The 24,597-nt window shown below is 40.3% G+C and overlaps 1 protein-coding gene across 1 annotated transcript in view; it reads right to left on the bottom strand.

Annotated features, from left to right (window-relative positions):
- Nucleotides 1-13,565: 13,565 nt before the first annotated feature.
- Nucleotides 13,566-24,597, bottom strand: part of pdzph1 (PDZ and pleckstrin homology domains 1) — a 32,975-nt gene continuing 21,943 nt past the window's right edge. The window contains exon 8 of the mRNA XM_034191830.1: nt 13,566-13,768. Within this exon, the coding sequence (XP_034047721.1) occupies nt 13,566-13,768 (203 nt within the window). The remainder of the gene's footprint in view (nt 13,769-24,597) is intronic.

Here is a 24,597-nt window from a genome sequence, read left to right on the forward strand (position 1 = left end):
ATGAGATGAAAGCCTAGATTTGATGTTTTGGTGAAAGAAACTTTTGTATTTCTTTATAATTGATGTAAATGAAGTTCAAGAGTTATTCACTGACTTGGAAATGTTCATGTTTCCATCCCCTGACTTGTCTGAAGAAAAGTCAGGCAATAAAACTGATTATTATTTACAGGTTAAGCTTTAGAGATTTACTTTCAGTACCAAAATGTATGTACTCGTACTTGTTCTCGGTCTGGAAAATAGTGGTATCGGTGCATCTCGATCGATAAGGGCTTAAAATTGGCAGTAGGAGATGGCCTTGAGATGCTGTGCTACAGACAGTAGTAATTACTTTATGATCATACCTGTAAGTGTGTCATCAGCCTGCACAGATTTGAAATTCAAATTCCCACAAATTAAGATTTTGTCATTTGGTAGTTTCTCCAAATACAGTATATGGTTCATTTTGAATAAATGCATTTGATGTCTGAAATTCCACAAATTTTATTCCAGCAAAACAGTACTGATTCGTGCAGCAAAGAACACCTGATCTGCATCAGATGTCACTGCTTTGGCACAGATATTAGTAGCAAGTACCAGCAAGGGCCACGTGCACATGATCAAGATGGAAGGATTAGAGGAGGATCCTCAGACCTGTGTCAGGTGGAGATGTGTGCGTTTCTCACTGAGCTGCATGGATCTGACTGACAACTCCAGCTTCATGCCCAGTGTACTGTAGGGTTGGGTACCGAAAACGCGGGTGCCAATAGAGCACCGGTTCCGACGTAAATGGTAGTAACAAGACCCGAATAAGAATGAAAATTTCGGTGCCTCATTTTGGTGCCTGACTTTTTTTTTCATGAGCTGAAAGGGGGCGACCGACCATAGTGTTCCGGCGTCAACCTGCGTGACGTCAGCGCCGCATTAGCTGATGAGAACTGATAGCAAAAGGATCAATAAAAATGCCGAAGGCGAAACGCTCCAAAGTTTGGCTTCATTTTACACCCAAGGGCAACGACTCTGCGACGTGCCACAGATGTCAGAAAACAATTGCATGTAAGGAGGTAACACATCAAATTTGATGAAACATCTGGCCAGTCACGGAGTTATTTGAAAGCTGAACAATGCACGGTGTTTGATAAACTGCGCGACGTTTCACGGCCCAGCACTTCGGCAGCAGGAGCTGCAGGGCAAATTGAAGAAAGTCCCACTCCCAGCCCTGCTAGTGTGACGTTGCACATCACCGATGATGACGATGACAGCAGCCGTTCCTCTTCAGGTAAGTTTAGTTTAATGCCAACCGCAAATCTTGATTAAGTGTCTTAGGTTAGCATTAGCAAGTACTGTTGCATTTTAACAGCGTGTGTCTATTAGCCAGGCGTTAGACAGTGTCTAAGTGGAACTATACATAGCCAGGCGTTAGACAGTGTCTAACGCCTGGTTATGTATAGTTCCACTTAGTGTCTGCTGACGTTATGCTGAACCTCATAACAAGTACTGTATGTATGCAAAATGTACGAGATTGAATGCGCATTTTGCACAAGATTGAATGCGCAATTTTGCACAAGATTGAATGCGCAATTTGCAATTGCATAGGAACAACAAATAGGTAAGCTATAGCTAAAGACTGTAGGCCAGTTGTACGTGACCTGTCGATATACCTGTCTCGAGGCTACACTATTAAATATTTCTGCTCAATGTCTGCTTAAAGCAAAAGTCTGAATATATGTAAACAAAATGTTGAACTTTCAGTATATTTACATCAGTATCAATTTTCGTTTAATGAGTAACAGGTGTATATTATTAACTATTTTGATAGTAATGTTTTTATTTCTGGCTTTCAAGTAACCACAGTGACTCCTTTCACCCTGGCTAAGAAGAATGCACTACCCAAGGAGAAGGTGGAGGAAATCCACAGGGCAGTCACCAAATTTGTGGTGATGGGGCTTCATCCATTTTCCACGGTGGAATCACTATCTTTTAGGTGAAAATGTAGTAGATGTTAAAATAGACTAAAATATATATATATACATACATATATACACATACATATTGTTTTTTGTTTTGTTTTTTTTTTGAAGGGAGATGAGCATTGCCCTGAACCCTAAATATCAACCACCATCCAGGGATGACCTATCCAACACCTTAATACCTGCATGGCATTCTGTTGTGAAACAGAATGTCATCCAACAGCTTGCACACGTCAGCAAAAACTGCAATTACTTGCGATGGATGGACCAGCGTGGCACAGGACCACTATCTGACAGTGACTGTTCACTACATTTACAAGGGCAGCATCCAGCAGAAAGTTCTGAGCACTGAAGCAGTTTATGAGGCTCAGACAGGGCTAGTGGTGGCAGAGGAAATCCACAAAATTCTTGAGGAGTTCAAGTTGACTGGAAAGTCCTTGCTGCCACAGTGGACAATTGCAAGCAACTTGGATGTTGCACTGAAAAATTTAAAATTTTTTAAAAGTTGGATGCTTTGCCCACACACTCAACCTGGCAGCACAGAAGGTGTATGGCATCCAAGCTGTGACCAGGTGGTGTGCAAAGATCCGTGCAGTGGTGGTGTGGTTGAAGCACTCCACCATGAGCAAAACTGTTTTGAGAGAGAAGCAACGACTCCTCAGTAAATAGCATTAATATAATCATGATACATTTAAATATAAGAAGTTGTTTATTGTAATTCAAATGTCTGTGTTTTAGATTTGCCAGAGCATAATGTTATCCTTGATGTGAGGACTCGCTGGAATTCTCTGTACATCATGGTTGAGCGGTTTGTGGAGCAGTTCCCTGCAATCAGGCAGCTTGCCTCGATCACAGGCTGAGGAAGCCAATGGAGAGGGACAGGTGAGGTGATGGACAGGAGGGTCCCTTGTAATAATGTCAATTTAACTTTTGTAATTATTTTCATTCATTTTTTTTATTATTGTTTATATTCCATAGACTAGAGCGGCTCATGACAGGATTTTGAGAAGGCAGAGGAATTCATGAAATGCATGAAAGTCCTGTACACCTCAACCCCTCTGCGTGTCAAGTGACAAGTCCCTCACATGCAGCCAAATCATCCCAATCCTCACAAAGCTGGAGGCACGATATTTACCCACAGATGATGACAGTATGTTTGTGGCTGCTACAAAAGAGAAGGTCTGGGGAGATCTCGAAAAAAGATACCAGGTACTATCTATTTGCAGCCAATCTCCATGTTCACAAAGAGAGAAGCCAAACTACACAATTTTTACTACTGGACACTAAATCATGTTTTCATTACAGGATAAAGAAATTCAGAACTTCCTTCAGGAGGCCACATTGATGGACCCTCACTTTAAAGGCAAGCTGGGAGTTGGTGTTACAGAAGCTTGGGATAGGCTTGAGAAAGCAACGATTGACAGTGTCACGGCAACTCAGGTATTTTACAGCATATTTGTCAGAGACAGTGGCTAATTGCTCATCTTTTTCATATGCTCTATGTCTATGTTACAGTTTCTTTAACTAAGTATTTCTGTTTTGTGGGTAATCGGTTTGTGTCTGCAGCTTCCACTACAGGACCATCATCAGAGTGAGGCAGAAGTAGGTGGTGATGGTGATGATGAGGTGGAGGTGGAGCAAGAGGACACACATGTAAGTGCATTCATATACTATTTATCTTGTCTACAATGATGATGAATAGTTGTTTTTTGTGTTATACTAAATTGTTTGTATTTTGCAGCAACGAGGAGCTCACAGGATGTCAGCCTTGGAGCAGTTATTTGCGGATGAAGACCGGGAACTTCTCCACACAACTATGAGCACAAGCAGTGCCCTCTCTATCACGGAGCAGGTCAAGAAAGAGATTGAGCTCTACAAAGGCATGCCAGCAATCACATCTGGACAAGACCCTGTGGCTTGGTGGTGGGGTAAGAGGGATACCCTCCCTAATTTGTCTGCCTTGTCAGAGGTGTATTTGTGCGTGCAGGCCTCCTCAACCCCCTCTGAGAGGGTTTTCTCCTGTGCTGGACATGCAATTAGCCAGGAAAGATGCCGTATATTGCCAGAAAAGGCCAATATGCTGATATTCCTGCAGAAGAACTGCAATTGAAGAATTGAAGTTATTTATATGTGCAATAACTGTTTTATAATATTTTGTTCCATATTTGTGTTATATTTATATTAAAGTGATTGTTCGGGTTATTGTTCTATTTGATATTATGGACATTTTATTTTATATTTATTATTATCATATGTTTTATTTATATTGTTTAAAGATTTACAACAAGTTAATATTATGTTTCAATTTTATTTAGGAATAAAAGGGTATTGATTTTTTTTTTGACAAAGTGTGTGCAGTTCATTTTTTTTAAGTACCGGTTCGAGAACCGTTTAAGCACCGGTATCGTTTAAAAAATACCGAGTAGGCATCGGTATCGGATAAAACCCAACCGATACCCAACCCTAGTGTACTGAAGTACTAATGGCAGCAGCGGCCATGAGGCTGCTAAAAGGATGAGGGCGGATCAGGCTCTGTTCCTGGCATGCTGTGATTTTTTTTATCTTGTATTTTATTTCTTTTGCCCACTTTTAATGTGAAGAAGATTTTATTGTGTTGAATTTGTCTCATTGCTTGAAGCATTTATTTTATTCAGTAAATATTCTTATCCATTTCTGTTTATTATTTGATTTAAGTACACAAAAGACAAAAGGTGTTTCATGTATTTCATTTCTAAATTCTGCTATGTGCATCCTGGGTATGGTGTCATCCTGCTTCTAGGGAACGGCAGATGATTTGCTAAGAGTAAATACACAATTGATGGTGGGCATTAACTTGATGTAGACAGCAGTATGTAGATGAGGATTTTGTGCATGTTTATGCCCATAACTGCAAATGAAATTAAATCATAGTAGTTAGTTAAATTACCGTTCACACATGCAAGATACCTCTTTATCCAGATCTAATATACACAGACAACAACTCAGTATGTATTTTATTGATTTATCTAATGCTGTCTGTATTATATTTAACTTATTTCTCCAATGTTGGATGAATGTATTTTTTTTAAATACATTGTTCCATGTATCCACCACTCTCATCATAAAAAAGAATTTCCTCAAATCCAGATTTGACCTAATTTCTTGCTGTGACCCCTTCTGTTGTTTCTGATAATGGTACATCAGAGTACATTCACTTGCAGCATGCACCTTGCGCTTTGTTACACAAAGTCTGCGGCAATTGAGTATGTTCCCAACATTTATTTAATTATTTATTTATTTTTAAATTCTGTGCAGCCTCTGTGCATTCTGGGAGCAGCAGTCTGTGAAGCACAGTCGATTAACGCCAAGTTTTCAAATTCTCAAAATACAGACGCTATTAGCACCTGCTAAATTTCCTTCTGACACTGATAAATCCAGTGCAGGCCTTGTTCTGCACTCTTAGGAATTCAGCATGCGGGTGTATTTTCCTTCGTCTTTACGGTGTTTGCCTGCGTTTTTACACATGTAAACCTTTAGTAAATCAGGCCTAGTGGTGGGCACAGATAACCCAAAAATTTGCTTCGATAACAGATAATCAGCTAACTGAATAGTTATCTTTTATAAAGCTAAACCGATAAACCACCCAAAAATTTATCAGAATCTACAGATGACCAATAACCTGCAGTATTGTCTCCGGTACACCTGCAACTACTAACAAGCTGATTTTGAGTTTTAACACTACGATCACTTCTGGTAGCATCAAAGGCGATCACAGACCCAAACAGTGGCTACGTTTACATGCCGTTAATATTTGGGATGAGGTCAATATTCTGGTTTCTGAATCATTAGGAATAACCCGTTTACATGCTTAAGCAGACAGAGTTACTCCTGTATACATGGTCATTGGTATCATTTGGAATATCCCCATCTAAACAGCGATGCACGTCTTCCAACGGTGCTTGATTTAGTCTGGCATTCGTGCAAATCCTGGTTTGCGTAACTTTTCGGCCACCTTCTTGTAAATGTCGTTATCTCTGTACTTTCTGCCGTCAATAAAAGACATTATATTCATGTCTTTCATGATACTAATGAAGTACTCGGTTTCCTCCTTGCTCCAAAAGTGTGGTGCTATGCTGCCGCATCTGGATTTCCCCATGCTTGTTTACCTCTGCGCACACCGCATACAAGTAGTTGCCGTATTCAAAAGACCAAGATTCGGATAGGACATGCGCAGAACACAAAGTAATGTTCCTTTCTATGGGGATATTCCGATGCGCGTTTATATGACCTGATATTTGGGTTAGAAAAGGAGTAACCCAGGGGTCATATTCAGGTTTTTAAAAACCGGAATATGAGCATATTCGGGTTTTTGTGGGTGTTTACATGGCCGTGCGCAACTGGGTTATTGCTAATATTCCGGTTATGCAAGAGTTATTAGCTGCATGTAAACGTAGTCAATGAGTCAGCATTTCTGTCTTTGTGCACCTTGCCAAATGCTGGAAGCTACTGCTGTTTACTACATAACAGCAAAGCAGTTGAGAAAAGCAGCGAAGCTCAACTCTCTACTCAACAACAGCATTGCCGTGAGGCGGAGGTCATGGAAAATAAAGCAATGCTGACTTATGATTTGGTTTATAAATAAAATTAATACTGAGAGGATAACTCCGTTAATGTCAATTCTGTCATTTGTAGAAAGTTAAAATATAAGATATCTTTTAATGTTGAATAATGCACTAATTCTGAAGTTTGTAACAAACACAGACAGATGCAAAAGGGATTATGGGTAAAATGTGCCTCCGCTACACTGATTGGTGATTCCAGATAATCCATGTTGCTATGTTTAAAGGTGATAGAGAGGTTGAATAGGGCATTAATCCTTGTTCTGTGATGTAATATGTAGCCCCAAAAAATTGGTTGGGTCTGTAATGGCTCAGAACCTTCCTAAAAGGCTCTCTGAAACAGCTATGTTACTATGCTGGGTTTAGAATGCCTCATTTGCCTTTAATGGCGTCGTTTCGAGCTTATTTGGCAACCTCATTATGAAATGCAAGTAGGTGGCGCTGATCGGTTGCCGTTGTTTAATTGGCTGCCCTTGCTCTCACTGAAAAGAAAGCATTATTTCTTTTCATTGCTTTTATATTTTCTGTTGTGTTTCTATTCCGTTTTTTTTGCCTCTTTCTCTAAAATTGTATATAATAATCATTAGATTATTAATATATAAACAAAAATAAATTTAAGAAATATTACAATTTGAAAACAAATGCACCCGAACGTGATGACAGCTGCAATGCTAACTTTTAACAGTGAAAATGCCATAGACATGCTAACGCATTAGCATCGCTCCCGTTTTTAAGTTATACATCTATCAACTGTTTCAGAAGAACATAACAGGTCGGTTTAACATAGAAAAGGTAAATAATACTCACAGACGTATGCTCTTTAGGGTTTTAGCGAGAAAATTAAGCAAAGAAAGAAAGAATAATTGCAGTATTGCTTCAATCTGCGAAGCACTGCTTCGATTGGTTCAAGGTTCAAAGCAAAGCCGCGCTGCAGAAAAGTTTACGGACCCGCTGCAGGGTCTGTAATCAATACAGAAATGATCGTTTTCCTGACAAACACCCCCCAAAACAACGGCCACTCTGAAGGACCGATAACATAATCGTTAAGCACAAAGCTTATTGATGTCGGTGGATCGAGTCATTTCTTAACGATACCCAAAAGGAACCGGTTCTCGATACACATCCCTATGCTAAGGGGTTAGCTCATTCCCTTTAGAGGAACAAACCAGAGATAACGTGCCATTCTAACAACAGGAATATGGCGCAACACAAATTTAAAACAAAATAAAATGTGATACTCACAGGCTGTACTGATTGCTGGGGTTGATTTTGTCGCAGAATCGGAACTGATCCTCTACTGAGTATTAAATGCCGAGTGAAGCCAGCTCGAAATCGTGCAAGGTTTGTGAAACAGTCCTCCGTGAAATGCGCAGAGCAAAGAAATAGCCGGCGGTTGTATGTACTGGGGATGCGGTTAAAAATGAATAAAAGCCAGTGATCGCGTACATTGCTTTCCGTGGGAAGATCGTAGTCCGCTAAAACAGCCTGGGAAAGCACACCTGTAGCTCACCATTGCTTCTCTTCGAGTGTTACGAATGGGTGGGCACAACCTTATGAATAATTACTCTACTGGTGGTTGGCTCTCACTGTGGTATTGTATCACTTCCTGTTCCGGAGCACAGCGGTGTTTTGCTGTATCTGTTAGCTGTTTAATCTGCGTAGTTAGATTGATCTAGATAACGATTTTTTCACAGTGTAATCTTCACGTGCCTTAACTAAAAGCACTCCCTCTGCTGAATCACCCCTAAATTATTTACACATTATTCACTTTGTGTGTTTTAGGAATCCGCTAGCTTAGCGCAGCTACTAGCTCTTAGCCGGTTTAGCGTGGCGGCTTCTCCTGTCTCTCCCGCACTTTTCTGCTCTGGATGTGAAATGTTTAGTTATTCCTTGGCCTTTTTAGCAGTAATGGTAGTTGTAATAAGTGCTTATTCGTAGCTTTGGAGGCCAGACTGGGCGAATTGGAGACTCGGCTCCGCACCTTGGAAAATCCTACAGCTCAGGCCCCTGTAGTCGGTGCGGACCAAGGTAGCTTAGCCGCCGTTAGTTCCCCTCCGGCAGATCCCGAGCAGCCGGGAAAAGCGGGCTGGGTGACTGTGAGGAGGAAGCATAGCCCTAAATAGAAGCCCCGTGTACACCACCAACCCGTTCACATTTCTAACCGTTTTTCCCCACTCGGCGACACACCCGCCGAGAAACAAACTCCGGTTACTGGCGACTCTGTTTTGAGAAATGTGAAGTTAGCGACACCAGCAACCATAGTCAATTGTCTTCCGGGGGCCAGAGCAGGCGACATTGAAGGAAATTTGAAACTGCTGGCTAAGGCTAAGCGTAAATTTGGTAAGATTGTAATTCACGTCGGCAGTAATGACACCAGGTTACGCCAATCGGAGGTCACTAAAATTAACATTGAATCAGTGTGTAACTTTGCAAAAACAACGTCGGCCTCTGTAGTTTTCTCGGGCCCCTCCCCAATTGGACCGGGAGTGACATGTTTAGCGATGTTCTCCTTGAATTGCTGGCTGTCTGAGTGGTGTCCAAAAAAGGCCCATCCACTTTGGATGGAGCAGCTCTCATTTCTAGAAATCTGGCCAATTTCTTAAATCCTCCAAACCGTGACTATACAGGGTTGCCACCCCCAATACCCCATCCCCGTAGAGAAGGTGCCTGCTCAGACCACCAACAACCAGTAAAAATCTATTTAAACATAAAAATTCAAAAAGAAAACATAATATAGCACCTTCAACTGCACCACAGACTAAAACAGTTAAATGTGGTCTATTAAACATTAGGCTCTCTTCTCTAAGTCCCTGTTAGTAAATAACACTCCTTAATCTCTGTGAAGCCCATAAAAGTTTCACCGAAAGCCATGTGAATTTTCTGAATGGTTTCCAGCTGCCTGTCTCTAACAGTTTCTGAAAAAATTCTGATGGAACAAAGCCCAAATCATTCCGCCATTTCCTCGCAATGAAAAAACGACGAGAGGGTGGACCAGTGCTCACTCAAAGCCTGCCCACAGGTGAATGACGCAACCGACAGGCGTGAAAAAACTCACGCATGCGCACGAAGGTTCAAGCTTGGCTGACGTAAAAACATATGAATCAAATCCATATATTTTTTGCATAAAATAAAAAGGTCGGATACTTTTTTCACAGACCTCATACTATCTCAGACCTGCTGTCCATTCTATCCTACCAAACTATGCATCAATCTGCCACAGCCAGTTGATATGTGACTTCTGTTTGGTCTAGTCTCTGGCATCCAGTGTACTGAGGTACATGCGTGCTGGATCATGCAGGCCAAAATGTACCACGTGGCACAGCTGATGCTCCTCACAATCCAAGCAGATCTCTAGGTCTCTCTAAGACAATGGTTCCCGACTCAGATCGTTGGGGATCCCCTACTCTGCACATTGTACATCTCTCGATGCTCCTCTGAAAGCTAATCAACTGATTCAGGTGTGCTCTGCAACTCAGAGCTAACTTGATGAGCTAATTCAGCTTTGGTAAACACAGGGAGAATGGAAAATGTTCAGGCTAGAGGGTCCTCAATGACTAGGGTTGGGAAACCACTGCTCTAAGAAACCAAAGATTCTATGGTGAGGCTAGTTCCATAGGTCACAGGCTAGCATCCATGTCTCACTAACTTTCAGTAAGACTATTTGAGCCTGCATGCTAAAGACGTAGACCCTTTGTCTCCTGCAAAGATACCGTATTGCCATTGCTCTGAGGAATGACCTTATACCACAAAACTGCTCCCAGCATTTTCAACTCAAGATGAGTTTCTAGCGACATAAATGCTACTTCTCAGGTAAAAGAATCAATCAATCAATCAATTTTTTTTATATAGCGCCAAATCACAACAAACAGTTGCCCCAAGGCGCTTTATATTGTAAGGCAAAGCCATACAATAATTATGTAAAACCCCAACGGTCCAAAACGACCCCTGTGAGCAAGCACTTGGCTACAGTGGGAAGGAAAAAACTCCCTTTTAACAGGAAGAAACCTCCAGCAGAACCAGGCTCAGGGAGGGGCAGTCTTCTGCTGGGACTGGTTGGGGCTGAGGGAGAGAACCAGGAAAAGACCTGCTGTGGAGGGGAGCAGAGATCGATCACTAATGAATGCAGAGTGGTGGCATACAGAGCAAAAAGAGAAAGAAACCAGTGCATCATGGGAACCCCCCAGCAGTCTAAGTCTATAGCAGCATAACTAAGGGATGGTTCAGGGTCACCTGATCCAGCCCTAACTATAAGCTTTAGCAAAAAGGACAGTTTTAAGCCTAATCTTAAAAGTAGAGAGGGTGTCTGTCTCCCTGATCTGAATTGGGAGCTGGTTCCACAGGAGAGGAGCCTGAAAGCTGAAGGCTCTGCCTCCCATTCTACTCTTACAAACCCTAGGAACTACAAGTAAGCCTGCAGTCTGAGAGCAAAGCGCTCTATTGGGGTGATATGGTACTACTGAGGTCCCTAAGATAAGATGGGACCTGATTATTCAAACCTTATAAGTAAGAAGAAGAATTTTAAATTCTATTCTAGAATTAACAGGAAGCCAATGAAGAGAGGCCAATATGGGTGAGATATGCTCTCTCCTTCTAGTCCCCGTCAGTACTCTAGCTGCAGCATTTTGAATTAACTGAAGGCTTTTTAGGGAACTTTTAGGACACCTGATAATAATGAATTACAATAGTTCAGCCTAGAGGAAATAAATGCATGAATTAGTTTTTCAGCATCACTCTGAGACAAGACCTTTCTGATTTTAGAGATATTGCGTAAATGCAAAAAAGCAGTCCTACATATTGTTTAATATGCGCTTTGAATGACATATCCTGATCAAAAATGACTCCAGATTTCTCACAGTATTACTAGAGGTCAGGGTAATGCCATCCAGAGTAAGGATCTGGTCAGACACCATGTTTCTAAGATTTGTGGGGCCAAGTACAATAACTTCAGTTTTATCTGAGTTTAAAAGCAGGAAATTAGAGGTCATCCATGTCTTTATGTCTGTAAGGACAATCCTGCAGTTTAGCTAATTGGTGTGTGTCCTCTGGCTTCATGGATAGATAAAGCTGGGTATCATCTGCGTAACAATGAAAATTTAAGCAATACCGTCTAATAATACTGCCTAAGGGAAGCATGTATAAAGTGAATAAAATTGGTCCTAGCACAGAACCTTGTGGAACTCCATAATTAACTTAGTCTGTGAAGAAGATTCCCCATTTACATGAACAATTGTAATCTATTAGACAAATATGATTCAAACCAACGCAGCGCAGTGCCTTTAATACCTATGGCATGCTCTAATCTCTGTAATAAATTTTATGGTCAACAGTATCAAAAGCAGCACTGAGGTCTAACAGAACAAGCACAGAGATGAGTCCACTGTCCGAGGCCATAAGAAGATCATTTGTAACCTTCACTAATGCTGTTTCTGTACTATGATGAATTCTAAAACCTGACTGAAACACTTCAAATAGACCATTCCTCTGCAGATGATCAGTTAGCTGTTTTACAACTACCCTTTCAAGAATTTTTGAGAGAAAAGGAAGGTTGGAGATTGGCCTATAATTAGCTAAGATAGCTGGGTCAAGTGATGGCTTTTTTAAGTAATGGTTTAATTACTGCCACCTTAAAAGCCTGTGGTACATAGCCAACTAACAAAGATAGATTGATCATATTTAAGATCGAAGCATTAAATAATGGTAGGGCTTCCTTGAGCAGCCTGGTAGGAATGGGGTCTAATAAACATGTTGATGGTTTGGATGAAGTAACTAATGAAAATAACTCAGACAGAACAATCGGAGAAGAAGAGTCTAACCAAATACCGGCATCACTGAAAGCAGCCAAAGATAACGATATGTCTTGGGATGGTTATGAGTAATTTTTTCTCTAATAGTTAAAATTCTGTTAGCAAAGAAAGTCATGAAGTCATTACTAGTTAAAGTTAATGGAATACTCAGCTCAATAGAGCTCTGACTCTTTGTCAGCCTGGCTACAGTGCTGAAAAGAAACCTGGGTTGTTCTTATTTTCTTCAATTAGTGATGAGTAGAAAGATGTCCTAGCTTTACGGAGGGCTTTTTTATAGAGCAACAGACTCTTTTTCCAGGCTAAGTGAAGATCTTTCTAAATTAGTGAGACGCCATTTTCCTCTCCAACTTACAGGTTATCTGCTTTAAGCTACGAGTTTGTGAGTTATACCACAGAGTCAGACACTTCTGATTTAAAGCTCTCTTTTTCAGAGGAGCTACAGCATCCAAAGTTGTCTTCAATGAGGATGTAAAACTATTGACGAGATACTCTATCTCACTTACAGAGTTTAGGTAGCTACTCTGCACTGTGTTGGTATATGGCATTAGAGAACATAAAGAAGGAATCATATCCTTAAACCTAGTTACAGCGCTTTCTGAAAGACTTCTAGTGTAATGAACTTATTCCCCACTGCTGGTAGTCCATCAGAGTAAATGTAAATGTTATTAAGAAATGATCAGACAGAAGGGAGTTTTCAGGGAATACTGTTAAGTCTTCTATTTCCATACCATAAGTCAGAACAAGATCTAAGATATGATTAAAGTGGTGGGTGGACTCATTACTTTTTGAGCAAAGCCAATAGAGTCTAATAATAGATTAAATGCAGTGTTGAGGCTGTCATTCTCAGCATCTGTGTGGATGTTAAAATCTGTCTGGGTTTTTGATTAATTAATAAGCTGGAATGGAAGATTGCTGCTAATCCTCCGCCCCGGCCCGTGCTACGAGCATTCTGACAGTTAGTGTGAATCTCTGAAACATGACCAGTCACTGGGTTCACCAACACTATACTGTGGAGTCAAAGTGCAACAAGTCCTGATATCCTATGATGGACCATAGTTGATTTTAATGTTGGTCCAGAATGAAAAGAAGCCAGTGGTACCAAAGAAAGGCAACAAAAAGTGCTTCTAATGTCTCCTTTTCAGGTTTGTGGGGTGCCAGTAAATGCACTGTGTGTGATATTTTGGGCTCCAACATCAACATGAGCTGTGAAAACAGTGCTATTTTGTCTTTGTTCTGCTCACCCCTTTGTGTCGATAGTAGTAAAGGCAGCAGTCATGTGTGAGAACAAACCACCTCTTCCTCCAGCCTTTAATCAGACCAGACTGGGTGCGCTTGTGAAGATAACCTCGACATGCTGGTCTGGGGGTGTTTGGACAGCGAGCAATATCTGAGCCGATGGTCAATGTCAGAACATCAGGACCTACAATATCAACATTCGGTACGGAGTCAACATTTCTTTTATCAAACATGATCTAAATTCACTAATTATGCCTAAACAAGGGTGACAGCCTATCCCCAGCAATCACGGGTGAAAGGCAGGGTACACCTGGACTGGACACCAGTTTATTGCAGGGCAACATACAGACAGACAAACACATTCACATGCACATGTATGGTCAATTTAGGCCTGACAATTCACCTAACCTGCATGCTTTTGGAGCACCCAGAGGGAATCCACAAGAACACGGGAGAACATGCAAACTCCACACAGAAAGGAGCAGGTGGGAAGCAATCCCATGACTTTCTTGCTGTGAGGCAACAGCGCAAACCACTAATCTGCCAGCCCTAAACTCAAGGGTCTTGAAATGGAGCAAGACCTCCACCTGGTGGCATCTACTTTATATAATAGCCAAATGGCTTGTGTGTGTGTGTATGGCTTTGATCACACAAAACCAGGGAGAGCTGACATTTGCCGTTGGCATGCTTGTATATTTTGATCAAAGATGAATGCTGTGAAAACAGAAATGAGCAATTTTAGCTAACCAACAAATAATGGATGCTGTGCTGCAATGCACCATGGGACTTTGGGGTTTTGAGGTTTTAAGTGTTGTTATTGTGGTTTATGTTAGTTTAACAGTATTGTTAATGTTATTGATTTATTGTGTTTTTGTAGTTCCGTTGGTTTGCTCAGTTTAGATACGTCTCATGTTGCTATTACCATGAGTGACTTAAGTTTCATGTTGCTACATGAATTAAATGTTTCATGGTTTTAATGTCTTCAGCCACTGTCTTCCTTTGTCAAATTCAGACCACCTGCTTATAGCAGCTGTGCATGCGTACTGCTTCGCTTAAGGACAAACAGAGCACAGCTGACATGTGCTGTTTTGCTTATGTATTTGGGTCAAGGATGAATAGCGCCAAAACAGAACGCTGATAGCTCTAATAGTTTTGGAGAAGCTACGAATTAGTTCACGTTACTAATTACATTTTGGACTCACATGCCTATCCAGCAGGGGGCAGTAAATCATCTTTATATTAAAAGTGTGAGTGTACGTGCATATAATTGTAAATATGTTAAAAATACATGGGGGCGGGGGGGGCACGTGAAAGTGAAAACACTTGTTTGTATTGTGTATTTGTATTGTTTGTATTGTCCATTTTAAAATCAAATGGCAAAATAGAAGTAATAAAATAAAAATAATGATAATAATAATAATGATGATGATCATAATAATAATAATAGTGTGTATATGATAACAACAACCTAAACAATTTATAAATACATTAATATAGTAAATTAACATTAAATGACATAATTCACAGGAAATATAAGGGTTGAGTTCTTCTAAAAATTGTTGAAGTCTAAGGTTCTAAAAACATTCTGGACTCACACGCCATTCCACATCATTGCTTAATTTATTACCACACTTGAAAAATGTCAGCTACCTATTTTATAACACTACCCAATCTAACGCCCGTGGATCCCCACGGGCAATGCGCCAGTTTACCATTAATGCAGGGTATAATACAAATAGAGTTTTGCCAAAAGCTCTACTATGGAAATAAAATGGACATTCTAACAGCCATAACTCATGTTGTTAGCTGTAATGGAGTATCTACAGTTGGAGAAAATTGAGTTTGAAAGCTTTTGATCAAGGTGTATGTAAACATATACCCAGAACTGTAGTGTAGTCCATAGAATAATATAATAAACTATGGAAGAATAAAACCTGACATAAAGGTCTGATGTATTGTCTGATGGATTCATTATTCAAAGAAAGATTGTAATAATACAAGTGAAGCATCACGCAGCGACGCAAAGCTCGCTCATGGTACACTGAGTCCCAAACAGGAAGTAAATGGACTGCATTTATTTAGCACTTTTACATCTGCATCACACGTTCAAAGCACTTTACAAATAATGCCTCACATTCACCCCAATGTGAGGGTGCTGCCATACAAGGTACTCACTAACACTGGGAGCAACTAGGGGATTGAGGACCTTGCCTAATGGCCCCTAGTGATTTTCCGGTCAGGCTGGGATTTGAACTGAGGATCCTCTGGTCTCAAGCCCAACCCTTAATCACTAGACCATCAAGTGCCAAATTTTGAGTCCACAGTGAAACAGGAAATGTCAGTGTCAAACACTTCCTGGATCGACACTTAATGGAATGACAGACGAGATCTTGTGGAATCTCACGGGAATTTAGTGGCAGTTCACACTGAAATAGGAACTGCCAAATTTTGTCAAATGTTAAACACTTCCTGGCATGGGTGGAGCTAGGGCAGGCCAAGGTTGCGCTGGACTCCCCTGAAATCTGATTGGACACAGATGATTGACATGTCACGACACCGCACGTCCGGTTGAAAAGAGGTGCTTTTTGAAATCAGTGACACATATTGACTAAATGTTTGACCCAGATTTCAACCTGAACACGTAGTCTGAACCACAGACTCCAAATGACACCAGAATTATACTGATGAGTAAATGACCGTATTTTATGCCAGAAATGAGGTCCAAGTTGTTAAAGCGCCATTTCTCCTTTTATTCGGGTTGCCTTATATATACGTGTTTCTCCGGTGATTTTAATGAATAAAACAAGCAGACAGCAGCTGATTCATGCTCTGTTGCTTATATGACATATAACATGAAGATCTCAGGCTGAAAGAAATACAGCCAATTTACTCCTCCTCTGTTCTGTGTACAACCAGTGTATTATTTTTGCTCTCTCAGTGACACAGAACAATGCATTTCACTTAAAAATACACATGCCACTGAGTGTTTCTCAAATGCCCTCAAAAGTATTGGAACACTTGGTATTTCACATGTTTTAATTTGTTTATGCCATTTCAAATACAATAAATAAATAAATCTGAAGTTATCTTCCTTAAACTCAAACTGAAAGCATATGTCTACAACCTGATATAAATGAATTAAAAATATAAAATCCAGTTTCCTGATGAAGTGGTGTAAAGGAGGATTTTCTTAAAAAGATTACCTGAAAGTTCAGCTACAATTTTCCACAAGGTACATATGAGATGAAAGCCTAGATTTGATGTTTTGGTGAAAGAAACTTTTGTATTTCTTTATAATTGATGTAAATGAAGTTCAAGAGTTATTCACTGACTTGGAAATGTTCATGTTTCCATCCCCTGACTTGTCTGAAGAAAAGTCAGGCAATAAAACTGATTATTATTTACAGGTTAAGCTTTAGAGATTTACTTTCAGTACCAAAATGTATGTACTCGTACTTGTTCTCGGTCTGGAAAATAGTGGTATCGGTGCATCTCGATCGATAAGGGCTTAAAATTGGCAGTAGGAGATGGCCTTGAGATGCTGTGCTACAGACAGTAGTAATTACTTTATGATCATACCTGTAAGTGTGTCATCAGCCTGCACAGATTTGAAATTCAAATTCCCACAAATTAAGATTTTGTCATTTGGTAGTTTCTCCAAATACAGTATATGGTTCATTTTGAATAAATGCATTTGATGTCTGAAATTCCACAAATTTTATTCCAGCAAAACAGTACTGATTCGTGCAGCAAAGAACACCTGATCTGCATCAGATGTCACTGCTTTGGCACAGATATTAGTAGCAAGTACCAGCAAGGGCCACGTGCACATGATCAAGATGGAAGGATTAGAGGAGGATCCTCAGACCTGTGTCAGGTGGAGATGTGTGCGTTTCTCACTGAGCTGCATGGATCTGACTGACAACTCCAGCTTCATGCCCAGTGTACTGTAGGGTTGGGTACCGAAACGCGGTGCCAATAGAGCACCGGTTCCGACGTAAATGGTAGTAACAAGACCGAATAAGAATGAAAATTTCGGTGCCTCATTTTGGTGCCTGACTTTTTTTTTCATGAGCTGAAAGGGGGCGACCGACCATAGTGTTCCGGCGTCAACCTGCGTGACGTCAGCGCCGCATTAGCTGATGAGAACTGATAGCAAAAGGATCAATAAAAATGCCGAAGGCGAAACGCTCCAAAGTTTGGCTTCATTTTACACCCAAGGGCAACGACTCTGCGACGTGCCACAGATGTCAGAAAACAATTGCATGTAAGGGAGGTAACACATCAAATTTGATGAAACATCTGGCCAGTCACGGAGTTTATTTGAAAGCTGAACAATGCACGGTGTTTGATAAACTGCGCGACGTTTCACGGCCCAGCACTTCGGCAGCAGGAGCTGCAGGGCAAATTGAAGAAAGTCCCACTCCCAGCCCTGCTAGTGTGACGTTGCACATCACCGATGATGACGATGACAGCAGCCGTTCCTCTTCAGGTAAGTTTAGTTTAATGCCAACCGCAAATCTTGATTAAGTGTCTTAGGTTAGCATTAGCAAGTACTGTTGCATTTTAACAGCGTGTGTCTATTAGCCAGGCGTTAGACAGTGTCTAAGTGGAACTATACATAGCCAGGCGTTAGACAGTGTCTAACGCCTGGTTATGTATAGTTCCACTTAGTGTCTGCTGACGTTATGCTGAACCTCATAACAAGTACTGTATGTATGCAAAATGTACGAGATTGAATGCGCATTTTGCACAAGATTGAATGCGCAATTTTGCACAAGATTGAATGCGCAATTTTGCAATTGCATAGGAACAACAAATAGGTAAGCTATAGCTAAAGACTGTAGGCCAGTTGTACGTGACCTGTCGATATACCTGTCTCGAGGCTACACTATTAAATATTTCTGCTCAATGTCTGCTTAAAGCAAAAGTCTGAATATATGTAAACAAAATGTTGAACTTTCAGTATATTTACATCAGTATCAATTTTCGTTTAATGAGTAACAGGTGTATATTATTAACTATTTTGATAGTAATGTTTTTATTTCTGGCTTTCAAGTAACCACAGTGACTCCTTTCACCCTGGCTAAGAAGAATGCACTACCCAAGGAGAAGGTGGAGGAAATCCACAGGGCAGTCACCAAATTTGTGGTGATGGGGCTTCATCCATTTTCCACGGTGGAATCACTATCTTTTAGGTGAAAATGTAGTAGATGTTAAAATAGACTAAAATATATATATATACATACATATATACACATACATATTGTTTTTTGTTTTGTTTTTTTTTTGAAGGGAGATGAGCATTGCCCTGAACCCTAAATATCAACCACCATCCAGGGATGACCTATCCAACACCTTAATACCTGCATGGTATTCTGTTGTGAAACAGAATGTCATCCAACAGCTTGCACACGTCAGCAAAACTGCAATTACTTGCGATGGATGGACCAGCGTGGCACAGGACCACTATCTGACAGTGACTGTTCACTACATTTACAAGGGCAGCATCCAGCAGAAAGTTCTGAGCACTGAAGCAGTTTATGAGGCTCAGACAGGGCTAGTGGTGGCAGAGGAAATCCACAAAATTCTTGAGGAGTTCAAGTTGACTGGAAAAGTCCTTGCTGCCACAGTTGACAATGCAAGCAACTTGGATGTTGCACTGAAAAATTTAAAATTTTTAAAAGTTGGATGCTTTGCCCACACACTCAACCTGGCAGCACAGAAGGTGTATGGCATCCAAGCTGTGACCAGGTGGTGTGCAAAGATCCGTGCAGTGGTGGTGTGGTTGAAGCACTCCACCATGAGCAAAACTGTTTTGAGAGAGAAGCAACGACTCCTCAGTAAATAGCATTAATATAATCATGATACATTTAAATATAAGAAGTTGTTTATTGTAATTCAAATGTCTGTGTTTTAGATTTGCCAGAGCATAATGTTATCCTTGATGTGAGGACTCGCTGGAATTCTCTGTACATCATGGTTGAGCGGTTTGTGGAGCAGTTCCCTGCAATCCAGGCAGCTTGCCTCGATCACAGGCTGAGGAAGCCAATGGAGAGGGACAGGTGAGGTGATGGACAGGAGGGTCCCTTGTAATAATGTCAATTTAACTTTTGTAATTATTTTCATTCATTTTTTTATTATTGTTTATATTCCATAGACTAGAGCGGCTCACTGACAGTGATTTTGAGAAGGCAGAGGAATTCATGAAATGCATGAAAGTCCTGTACACCTCAACCCTCTGCGTGTCAAGTGACAAGTCCCTCACATGCAGCCAAATCATCCCAATCCTCACAAAGCTGGAGGCACGATATTTACCCACAGATGATGACAGTATGTTTGTGGCTGCTACAAAAGAGAAGGTCTGGGGAGATCTCGAAAAAAGATACCAGGTACTATCTATTTGCAGCCAATCTCCATGTTCACAAAGAGAGAAGCCAAACTACACAATTTTTACTACTGGACACTAAATCATGTTTTCATTACAGGATAAAGAAATTCAGAACTTCCTTCAGGAGGCCACATTGATGGACCCTCACTTTAAAGGCAAGCTGGGAGTTGGTGTTACAGAAGCTTGGGATAGGCTTGAGAAAGCAACGATTGACAGTGTCACGGCAACTCAGGTATTTTACAGCATATTTGTCAGAGACAGTGGGCTAATTGCTCATCTTTTTCATATGCTCTATGTCTATGTTACAGTTTCTTTAACTAAGTATTTCTGTTTTGTGGGTAATCGGTTTGTGTCTGCAGCTTCCACTACAGGACCATCATCAGAGTGAGGCAGAAGTAGGTGGTGATGGTGATGATGAGGTGGAGGTGGAGCAAGAGGACACACATGTAAGTGCAGTCATATACTATTTATCTTGTCTACAATGATGATGAATAGTTGTTTTTTGTGTTATACTAAACTTGTTTGTATTTTGCAGCAACGAGGAGCTCACAGGATGTCAGCCTTGGAGCAGTTATTTGCGGATGAAGACCGGGAACTTCTCCACACAACTATGAGCACAAGCAGTGCCCTCTCTATCACGGAGCAGGTCAAGAAAGAGATTGAGCTCTACAAAGGCATGCCAGCAATCACATCTGGACAAGACCCTGTGGCTTGGTGGTGGGGTAAGAGGGATACCCTCCCTAATTTGTCTGCCTTGTCAGAGGTGTATTTGTGCGTGCAGGCCTCCTCAACCCCCTCTGAGAGGGTTTTCTCCTGTGCTGGACATGCAATTAGCCAGGAAAGATGCCGTATATTGCCAGAAAAGGCCAATATGCTGATATTCCTGCAGAAGAACTGCAATTGAAGAATTGAAGTTATTTATATGTGCAATAACTGTTTTATAATATTTTGTTCCATATTTGTGTTATATTTATATTAAAGTGATTGTTCGGGTTATTGTTCTATTTGATATTATGGACATTTTATTTTATATTTATTATTATCATATGTTTTATTTATATTGTTTAAAGATTTACAACAAGTTAATATTATGTTTCAATTTTATTTAGGAATAAAAGGGTATTGATTTTTTTTTTTGACAAAGTGTGTGCAGTTCATTTTTTTTAAGTACCGGTTCGAGAACCGTTTAAGCACCGGTATCGTTTAAAAAATACCGAGTAGGCATCGGTATCGGATAAAACCCACCGATACCCAACCCTAGTGTACTGAAGTACTAATGGCAGCAGCGGCCATGAGGCTGCTAAAAGGATGAGGGCGGATCAGGCTCTGTTCCTGGCATGCTGTGATTTTTTTTATCTTGTATTTTATTCTTTTGCCCACTTTTAATGTGAAGAAGATTTTATTGTGTGAATTTGTCTCATTGCTTGAAGCATTTATTTTATTCAGTAATATTCTTATCCATTTCTGTTTATTATTTGATTTAAGTACACAAAAGACAAAAGGTGTTTCATGTATTTCATTTCTAAATTCTGCTATGTGCATCCTGGGTATGGTGTCATCCTGCTTCTAGGGAACGGCAGATGATTGCTAAGAGTAAATACACAATTGATGGTGGGCATTAACTTGATGTAGACAGCAGTATGTAGATGAGGATTTTGTGCATGTTTATGCCCATAACTGCAAATGAAATTAAATCATAGTAGTTAGTTAAATTACCGTTCACACATGCAAGATACCTCTTTATCCAGATCTAATATACACAGACAACAACTCAGTATGTATTTTATTGATTTATCTAATGCTGTCTGTATTATATTTAACTTATTTCTCCAATGTTGGATGAATGTATTTTTTTTAAATACATTGTTCCATGTATCCACCACTCTCATCATAAAAAAGAATTTCCTCAAATCCAGATGTGACCTAATTTCTTGCTGTGACCCCTTCTGTTGTCTTCTGATAATGGTACATCAGAGTACATTCACTTGCAGCATGCACCTTGCGCTTTGTTACACAAAGTCTGCGGCAATTGAGTATGTTCCCAACATTTATTTAATTATTTATTTATTTTAAATTCTGTGCAGCCTCTGTGCATTCTGGGAGCAGCAGTCTGTGAAGCACAGTCGATTAACGCCAAGTTTTCAAATTCTCAAATACAGACGCTATTAGCACCTGCTAAATTTCCTTCTGACACTGATAAATCCAGTGCAGGCCTTGTTCTGCACTCTTAGGAATTCAGCATGCGGGTGTATTTTCCTTCGTCTTTACGGTGTTTGCCTGCGTTTTTACACATGTAAACCTTTAGTAAATCAGGCCTAGTGGTGGGCACAGATAACCCAAAAATTTGCTTCGATAACAGATAATCAGCTAACTGAATAGTTATCTTTTATAAAGCTAAACCGATAAACCACCCAAAAATTTATCAGAATCTACAGATGACCAATAACCTGCAGTATTGTCTCCGGTACACCTGCAACTACTAACAAGCTGATTTTGAGTTTTAACACTACGATCACTTCTGGTAGCATCAAAGGCGATCACAGACCCAAACAGTGGCTACGTTTACATGCCGTTAATATTTGGGATGAGGTCAATATTCTGGTTTCTGAATCATTAGGAATAACCCGTTTACATGCTTAAGCAGACAGAGTTACTCCTGTATACATGGTCATTGGTATCATTTGGAATATCCCCATCTAAACAGCGATGCACGTCTTCCAACGGTGCTTGATTTAGTCTGGCATTCGTGCAAATCCTGGTTTGCGTAACTTTTCGGCCACCTTCTTGTAAATGTCGTTATCTCTGTACTTTCTGCCGTCAATAAAAGACATTATATTCATGTCTTTCATGATACTAATGAAGTACTCGGTTTCCTCCTTGCTCCAAAAGTGTGGTGCTATGCTGCCGCATCTGGATTTCCCCATGCTTGTTTACCTCTGCGCACACCGCATACAAGTAGTTGCCGTATTCAAAAGACCAAGATTCGGATAGGACATGCGCAGAACACAAAGTAATGTTCCTTTCTATGGGGATATTCCGATGCGCGTTTATATGACCTGATATTTGGGTTAGAAAAGGAGTAACCCAGGGGTCATATTCAGGTTTTTAAAAACCGGAATATGAGCATATTCGGGTTTTTGTGGGTGTTTACATGGCCGTGCGCAACTGGGTTATTGCTAATATTCCGGTTATGCAAGAGTTATTAGCTGCATGTAAACGTAGTCAATGAGTCAGCATTTCTGTCTTTGTGCACCTTGCCAAATGCTGGAAGCTACTGCTGTTTACTACATAACAGCAAAGCAGTTGAGAAAAGCAGCGAAGCTCAACTCTCTACTCAACAACAGCATTGCCGTGAGGCGGAGGTCATGGAAAATAAAGCAATGCTGACTTATGATTTGGTTTATAAATAAAATTAATACTGAGAGGATAACTCCGTTAATGTCAATTCTGTCATTTGTAGAAAGTTAAAATATAAGATATCTTTTAATGTTGAATAATGCACTAATTCTGAAGTTTTGTAACAAACACAGACAGATGCAAAAGGGATTATGGGTAAAATGTGCCTCCGCTACACTGATTGGTGATTCCAGATAATCCATGTCTGCTATGTTTAAAGGTGATAGAGAGAGGTTGAATAGGGCATTAATCCTTGTTCTGTGATGTAATATGTAGCCCCAAAAAAATTGGTTGGGTCTGTAATGGCTCAGAACCTTCCTAAAAGGCTCTCTGAAACAGCTATGTTACTATGCTGGGTTTAGAATGCCTCATTTGCCTTTAATGGCGTCGTTTCGAGCTTATTTGGCAACCTCATTATGAAATGCAAGTAGGTGGCGCTGATCGGTTGCCGTTGTTTAATTGGCTGCCCTTGCTCTCACTGAAAAGAAAGCATTATTTCTTTTCATTGCTTTTATATTTTCTGTTGTGTTTCTATTCCGGTTTTTTTTTGCCTCTTTCTCTAAAATTGTATATAATAATCATTAGATTATTAATATATAAACAAAAATAAATTTAAGAAATATTACAATTTGAAAACAAATGCACCCGAACGTGATGACAGCTGCAATGCTAACTTTTAACAGTGAAAATGCCATAGACATGCTAACGCATTAGCATCGCTCCCGTTTTTAAGTTATACATCTATCAACTGTTTCAGAAGAACATAACAGGTCGGTTTAACATAGAAAAGGTAAATAATACTCACAGACGTATGCTCTTTAGGGTTTTAGCAGGAGAAAATTAAGCAAAAGAAAGAAAGAATAATTGCAGTATTGCTTCAATCTGCGAAGCACTGCTTCGATTGGTTCAAGGTTCAAAGCAAAGCCGCGCTGCAGAAAAGTTTACGGACCCGCTGCAGGGTCTGTAATCAATACAGAAATGATCGTTTTCCTGACAAACACCCCCCAAAACAACGGCCACTCTGAAGGACCGATAACATAATCGTTAAGCACAAAGCTTATTGATGTCGGTGGATCGAGTCATTTCTTAACGATACCCAAAAGGAACCGGTTCTCGATACACATCCCTAGCTGCTAAGGGGTTAGCTCATTCCCTTTAGAGGAACAAACCAGAGATAACGTGCCATTCTAACAACAGGAATATGGCGCAACACAAATTTAAAACAA

Source organism: Thalassophryne amazonica, chromosome 17 (assembly GCF_902500255.1).
Source record: "Thalassophryne amazonica chromosome 17, fThaAma1.1, whole genome shotgun sequence".
Lineage (NCBI taxonomy): Eukaryota > Metazoa > Chordata > Actinopteri > Batrachoidiformes > Batrachoididae > Thalassophryne > Thalassophryne amazonica.